The following is a 7741-nucleotide window of genomic DNA, read 5'->3' as shown; positions in this document are numbered from 1 at the left end:
AGTCGAAGCTCTGGATCCCTGCTCGGATGAGCTTTTACGACTGGGCTGGTCGCCTCTATCTTTCTGCTTGGGCTTCTGACGCACCTCGTCTGGCAGCTGCTGCTCACCACCACTCTCCATGACGAATTGCGACCAAAAGCAGGGTTCTATCATCGTAACCTGCTTAAATCCCCCTTGGATCCGGTCAGCAGATGGGCCAGCGCTGTCCCTATTGGCCCCGGACACAGCAGGGAGGGCAGGACGACTTGCGGACGAACCGGCGTTCAGATGCGATGGGCGCCGCCATCTTGGACCGACCACACATGCGCAGACGTCCGGCGACCCGGAAGCGGCTACCAGCTCCGCCCCCCCACGTCACTGCACCCGGGAACGCTCCAGCACACGCTGAGAGCAGTGCAGGACGCTGGGGATGGATCGGCAGCGCTTCGGGAGCTCACCCACACACCTGAGCCCGGCACCCGCAGCCACGTCGCACCGCTGCACCACCAATGGGAGATACTTACCTGCGCCGACGCTGATGGAGGCAGGAAATCCTCCGGACTCCGCTCCCTGCTGCGAACGCCACCGCGTGCAATCCAGCAAGGACCACCGTGGCGTCTCCAGGGATCTCCGCAGCGGCCGAGGTAGGAGACCCCCACCGCTACCGTATTCGGCCGGCCGGCCGGCCTGGGCTCCTTCTGTAGGCACCCGTCCCTTCAGGAACAGGAAACCAACTGAGGCAAGGGAGAGGTGCCCCCCTTTTGTATCTGTAGGTTTCCTGTTCCTAATGGGCGGATCCCCTCTCTCGTCGTGCTGTCATGGGAGTCCGAGTAAAATGGAAATACATTTTTTTAATTTTTCCCTAACCTAAGGGGTTGATGAAGGGGGGTTTGATTTACTATTTATAGCGGGTTTTTTAGTGGATTTTTATGATTGGCAGCCGTCACACACTGAAAGACGCTTTTTATTGCAAAAAATATTTTTTGCGTTACCACATTTTGAGATCTATAATTTTTCCACATTTTGGTCCACAGAGTCATGTAATGTCTTGTTTTTTGCGGGACGAGTTGACGTTTTTATTGGTAACATTTTCGGGCACGTGACTTTTTTGATCGCTTTTTATTCCGATTTTTGTGAGGCAGAATGACCAAAAACCAGCTATTCATGAATTTCTTTGGGGGGAGGCGTTTATACCGTTCCGCGTTTGGTAAAATTGATAAAGCAGTTTTATTCTTCGGGTCAGTACGATCACAGCGATACCTCATTTATATCATTTTTTTATGTTTTGACGCTTTTATACGATAAAAACTATTTTATAGAAAAAATAATTATTTTTTGGCATCGCTTTATTCTGAGGACTATAACTTTTTTATTTTTTTGCTGATGATGCTGTATGGCGGCTCATTTTTTGCGGGACAAGATGACGTTTTCAGCGGTACCATGGTTATTTATGTCTTTTTGATCACGTGTTATTCCACTTTTTGTTCGGCGGTATGATAAAGCGTCGTTTTTTGCCTTTTTTTCTTACGGTGTTTACTGAAGGGGTTAACTAGTGGGCCAGTTTTATAGGTCGGGTTGTTACGGACGCGGCGATACTAAATGTGTACTTTTGTTTGTTTTTTATTTAAAGAAATGTATTTATGGGAATAATATATATTTGTTTTCATTATTTAGGAATTTTTTTTTATTTTTTACACATTTGGAAAAAATGTTTTCACTTTGTCCCAGGGAGGGGGGGGGGGGGACATCACAGATCACCGATCTGTCTCAGCACTGCAGCCTTACCAAGCACCTGCTCTGAGCAGGCTCTGTGAAGCCACCTCCCTCCCTGCAGGGCCCGGATGCCGCGGCCATCTGGATCCGGGCCTGCTACAGGGAGGGAGGGAGACCATCGCAGCAACGCGATCACATCGCGTTGCTGCAGGTGTCTCAGGGAAGCCTGCAGGGAGCCCCCTCCCTGCGCAATGCTTCCCTGTACCGCCGGCACATCGCGATCATGTTTGATCGCGGTGTGCCGGAGGTTAATGTGCCGGGAGCGGTCCTTGACCGCTCCTGGCACATAGTGCCGGATGTCAGCTGTGATAGGCAGCTGACACCCGGCCACGCTCCACCCATGAGCGCAGCCGATCGCGTATGACGTACTATCCCGTCGGTGGTCATAGGGGCCCACCCCACCTCGACGGGATAGTACGTCTAATGTCAGAAAGGGGTTAAAAATGGGTGAGTTTATAAAACAAGAAAAAAAAAAAAGAAATGGGCAGGCAAGTCCCCAGCAGCTTCTCTCCGCCCTCTGCCTGGAGTGACAGGTCTCTCCCTGCGTGCCTGTATAGGGCGGCATGCATCAGCTGTCGGGTTCCCTCCCCCTTTATATAGTAGGTCAATGAAAGACACCAGATCATTTACCCAAAAGAGTTTATTCAGTACATGAGAATTATGCCTTAACAGCAAACTTGCGCACGGCGTACAGGCGGTCTTTTCTCTGCCGTTTCTTGGTCCTCAGAGACTCCTCGTGCTTGTTCAGTCTGCGCCTAAGGGCCCTGGTCTTCTTTGGCCTCAGATCCAAAGGCTTGTACTTCTTGCCCTGGAGAGAGAAGGTACAACTTGTTATAGTCCTGGATATTAAATCTGGAAGAGGCCGCCAGTAACCGGACCACCACATACCAGACTGCAATATTGGGGGTATAAGGACACCTCGCCCTGTAGGATTACTATGCATAGGAGGCAGTGATTTCTATGTATCCACCAGGAAGCTAAGCCAACTATTCATAGCTGGACATGAGCCGCCCGGCGGAAATTACTATAGCAAGAGCCTATTCACACTGCAGCCATGGCAGGGCCCAGTGCTGGGTGATCGTCTTGCAGGATGCAGACCTTTATACCATTGCATGAAAGCACTTCAGTGAAATCCTCACTACCAAACCAGCTATAAATTAGATGCATTACTTCTGATTCAAGGGCTTGTCAGGTCAATTCTGGCTGCATGTTTGTGACAGGACAATAGTCATCATTACGGATGAGCGAATATACTCGTTACCCGAGATTTCTCGAGAACGCTCTGGGGTCCTCCAAGTATTTTTTAGTGCTCGGAGATTTAGTTTTCATCGCCGCAGCTGGATGATTTACATCTGTTAGCCAGCATAAGTACATGTGGGGGTTGCCTGGTTGCCAGGGAATCCCCACATGTAATCAAGCAGGCTAGTAGGTGTAAATCATTCAGCTGCCCGATGAAAACTAAATCTCCGAGCAGTCATAAATACTCAGAGGTCACCCGAGCGTGCTCAGGAAATCTCGGGTAACAAGTATATTCGCTCATTACTAGTCAATATATATATAACATTTCCTGTATTTTTTTTTTTCTTACGTTATACAATCATCAGGAGGTTTTTAAGGGGCTGTGTGGCTGCGCTCACTTCCAACACAAATCGGCATACAGCGCATGACACTGGCCGACCGTGCACATGTCCCAGCAGTATGTGTAGATGCATAGTCATCGAGCGTGCACATGTCCCAGCAGTATGCGTAGATGCATAGTCATCGAGCGTGCACATGTCCCAGCAGTATGCGTAGATGCATAGTCATCGAGCGTGCACATGTCCCAGCAGTATGCGTAGATGCATAGTCATCGAGCGTGCACATGTCCCAGCAGTATGCGTAGATGCATAGTCATCGAGCGTGCACATGTCCCAGCAGTATGTGTCGATGCATAGCCATCGAGCGTGCACATGTCCCAGCAGTATGTGTCGATGCATAGCCATCGAGCGTGCACATGTCCCAGCAGTATGTGTCGATGCATAGCCATCGAGCGTGCACATGTCCCAGCAGTATGTGTCGATGCATAGCCATCGAGCGTGCACATGTCCCAGCAGTATGTGTCGATGCATAGTCATCGAGCGTGCACATGTCCCAGCAGTATGTGTAGATGCATGATCATCGAGCGTGCACATGTCCCAGCAGTATGTGTAGATGCATAGTCATCTTTTGATGCAGATCCACTACCATTCTTTGAATAAGTAGAGATGTGCAGCAGGCCGGGTGCTGCACACAATAGCTGAATGACGGAGCTGTGCAGCTCCATCACTGATCCCATCCGGCCGCCACCGGGAACAGATGGCCAGTGGGAGTGACCCCCCACCAATCTGATATTGATGACCTATCCTAAACAAAAAAAAAAAAAAAATAAGACACCCAAATATAATAAACGCACTAAAAAAGACCCTCCTACTAATTACTCCTATGTGAATAGGAGGGTCTTTTTTAGTGTTTACTATCCTAAGGATAGGCCATCAATATAACAGAAGCAGACAGCAGCTTTAATTTCATAAAGACGGCTGTGGTGGAAAATGGGTACGTCACACCGACAAATTGCAGGTGTGTGCAGCTCACGGGTGCTCATCCACACGGAGATGCCTTTGCATAGCATGCATTATTCTGGTGCATAATGCTATTTTCTTCTGCACGATTGAGTGTATAATGGGTCTGTGCGCTCTCCGCTGTATACAGCACACACTTGTGTGACTGATATGTTAGCCCTCCCCAAGCTCCAGTCCTCACGGCCCCCAACTGATCATGTTTTCAGGACTTCCTTAATGTTGCCCATGTGAGAAAATTATAACTGAAGCATCAGAAATTGCCAGAGGTAAACTGGGTCTGAGTACAGGACGCCTTCTGCAGGAGCAGCTTCCCATTACTTACTTTGTAGAACTTCCTCAAGTTTTCTTTTTGTGTCTGATTGATCACGGTCAGAACTCTGGCGATGGACTTGCGGACAACGCGGCTGAGGGAAAACAAGAACAGACGATGAAGACAGAATAAGGAACAATTTGCTCAAGATACTCGTCACCACTTTGTCTATGAGAAAACAATTCTGACTTGTAGCTCAGGAGCTGGTGATGGGGTCTGTGGTGGGATGGGGATACCCCTATGAAGGTTTATACGGACGCCATAAGTGTCTGATAGGAGCAGGCTACATTAGGTAGGAGCAGCACCTATGGAGAACGGGGATAGCGGAGGATGAATGAGCGACCCGTGCTCTCCAATCATCAGAGAACACGATTCCATGACTCCCCATAGAGCCACAGACTTGTGCTCCCACCCAATAACGCAAGAAGAGGGTAGAAGGGACTCACAGCGCTGCCGCAGTATCTGCACCCATCAATTATAGCATATAATGTCACACTGCGCCCCCTCTGGTGGCCAATAATAATGTCCTGGCTGAATATACTCACATCTTGGACAGCTTGGACGCGGCGCCACCTGTCACCTTGGCTACTCTCAGCTGGGACAGCTCCACTTTCAGATCATCCAGCTGCTTCAGCAGCTCTTCCTTCTTCTTGCCGCGTAGGTCTCGGGCCTTGATTTTTGCCTGTTTACAATGAGGTAAGTAGATTAATTACCTTACCGCTGTATCAGCCACATATCACATTTTATACAAGCTTCGGGTCCGCCTCACATGTTGTCACTTTTAGGGCTCAGCCACACGCATTGTTCTATTATCCATATGGATTCCAGTATCAACTACATTGGTGAGATCTAAAATCTCATCCTCAGGTTGCATAGACGCCACGCGGGGGGGGGGGGGGGGGCAACTGACGCCACGCGGGGGGGGGGGGGGGGCAACAATGACGCCACGCGGGGGGGGCAAGGAAAATGACGCCACGCGGGTGGGGGGGGGGTGGTGGAAATGACGCCACGCGGGGAGGCAACAGTGACGCCACGCGCGGGGGGGATTGGCAACAATGGCGCCACGTTTGGGGGTTGGGGGCGCTCAACAATGACGCCACGCTGGGGGGGGGGGGGCAACAATGACGCCACGCCGGGGGGGGGGGGGGCAACAATAACGCCACGCGGGGGGGTGGGGTTGGCAACAATAACGCCACGCGGGGGGGGGGGGGGGGGGGCAACTGACGCCACAGATTACTGCCGTGGCCAATGAACCAGGTCCTGCGTATCAGAACGCCCACTCTAGTGAGCTCCTATGTGGGACAAACCTATACTAGTACAGTGTCATTATTTAAATTGTCTTAACTTGCATCTAATTTATTGTCTGTACATGTCCCCGCTTAATTGTAAAGTGCTGAGGAATATGTTGGCACTATATAAAAATTATTACAGCAATATTCCCCAGTCAACGACCCTACACAATAGAACAGGGTCCCTGGTGGTCTCTACTTTCGGTTTGAAGCAACATCATGCCTGGACGCAGCAGGGACTGTCTTAGGCTATGTTCACACGTTGTGTCTTTGCTGCCCCTTTTTCCCCCACAGCCAAAACCTGCTCGCTTGGCAGTAAAGAAGCTGCTTACAAAAAGCAGGTTTTGCTGAGTTTTCATTGTCTCTTGTGCTTGTTGTGCAAGTTTTTTGCCCGCCACAAAAAAACAATGAAAAATTCCAAAAACGCAGCAAATCCTGACACCTGCTGCGTTGTTTTGCACTTACCCATTGCTTCCCATGTGTGAAAAACACTGCAAATCCCCTGATAGAAGGGACCTGCTGCAGTTTTCCAAATCAGCCAGGAAAATAACCCAGTTTGAGAATGAGGTTTCTGAAATCTCAGACTTTGCTGGTGCTGTAAAACAGTTTAACATTTGCACCAAAAAAAACGCAAAGTGTGAACATAGCCCAATGGGAATTGCCAGATATTTGGGGTAAGTGGAGGCCGGCAGGGACCTGCTGCGGGGGAAGGAGATCAGTGGGGGCAAGTAATGATCAGTTCTTATCAGCTGGACAACCCCTTTAAGACGCACACGTCTGCATGCAATGATGGCGGCCAGGATATCTGCTCATTTATCCTCTCTCATAGCCCAAGTCCTGTAACACTGCAGTGAAACTACATACAACGGCATGCTGGGACTTGTAGTTTTGGCACGGCTCTGGAGAGACACTGCTCGGGCCTGTAAATGATCTCTTAGCGCAGTAGCACCTGCAGTCCAGATCAAGGTACATGCTATCAGCTACTGCTCCCTGTTGTCAGCCATTAGGTCGGGGCAGAACGGTCTCCCCAACATGTACGATAACGTGCACTGTACCTTTAAGGAGGCAGGAAGAGACCATTACACTGCCACAGTAACAGCACGGCCGGCCATACCACTGCACTACCGGGAGGGGGGGATTACAAACACATTTATCCGCCCTGTCCCTCCACGCACTGACACAATACCGCCCCGCACCCACGCTCCACACTCTCCGCTACACGGTAAACAGACCTAAACCGTGACCAGAAAGCTCAAACCGCGGGATGTCACCGGATTATACCGCGGAGCGCTCACTACTCACCATTGTCGCCGCTGGCTGCCAGAGGAAAGGGAGGGGTCACCAGGCAGAGGAGTACTTCCGGGTAACGGGCGGCTCCACTGTGTTGATTCTTGGGGGGGGGGGACCGGTGTGTGTCTAATGGAACAGTCCATTCTGTGCCGGCTGTGGCTGGGATCATTGTGTATTACCGTATACTTCTTATTTGTATTTTTTTTTAATTCCCAAATATCCAAATATTCTTTCCCCTAAAGAATGATTGACATGTGTATACAGATATAAAAATCTGATATAAATACATATAGTGCTTGCACAAACGAGGCTGAAGTTGGTTTCTTATTCGGCAATTTTTTCTTTTCTGTTTTTTTACAGGTTTAACAAAAAAAAAAATCATCACAATACCAACGTACAATGCAGCGAGGCGCCCTGATGTGAATACACTTAAAAACAGCTACAAAAACAATAAAACTGGCACAAAAATGGGCATCGAAGTGGGCACCGAAGGGCATTTATCT

The 7741-nt window shown here is 49.7% G+C and overlaps 1 protein-coding gene across 1 annotated transcript; it reads right to left on the bottom strand.

Moving 5' to 3' along the window:
- Positions 1–2374: 2374 nt before the first annotated feature.
- Positions 2375–7378, bottom strand: RPL35 (ribosomal protein L35). Its single transcript, XM_069748479.1, has 4 exons — positions 7251–7378; positions 5205–5341; positions 4672–4753; positions 2375–2560 (listed from the first exon to the last, which is right to left on the bottom strand). Exons 1-4 carry the CDS (start codon positions 7251–7253, stop codon positions 2411–2413), a joined length of 372 nt encoding a protein of 123 aa, XP_069604580.1. The 5' UTR covers positions 7254–7378; the 3' UTR covers positions 2375–2410.
- Positions 7379–7741: the final 363 nt, after the last annotated feature.

The sequence above is a fragment of the Ranitomeya imitator genome, chromosome 2 (genome assembly GCF_032444005.1).
Source record: "Ranitomeya imitator isolate aRanImi1 chromosome 2, aRanImi1.pri, whole genome shotgun sequence".
Classification (NCBI taxonomy): Eukaryota; Metazoa; Chordata; class Amphibia; order Anura; family Dendrobatidae; genus Ranitomeya; species Ranitomeya imitator.
Note: the sequence above shows the minus strand (reverse complement) of the source record. Positions and strands in the feature narration are given on the sequence as shown.

Excerpts from the sequence above, each read along its gene's own strand:
- RPL35 (XM_069748479.1), bottom strand. Across the intron at positions 4,754-5,204 it reads GCGTCCAAGCTGTCCAAGAT|CCGCGTTGTCCGCAAGTCCA; the intron begins GTGAGTATATTC and ends GTTTTCCCTCAG. Across the intron at positions 2,561-4,671 it reads ACTTGAGGAAGTTCTACAAA|GGCAAGAAGTACAAGCCTTT; the intron begins GTAAGTAATGGG and ends TTCTCTCTCCAG.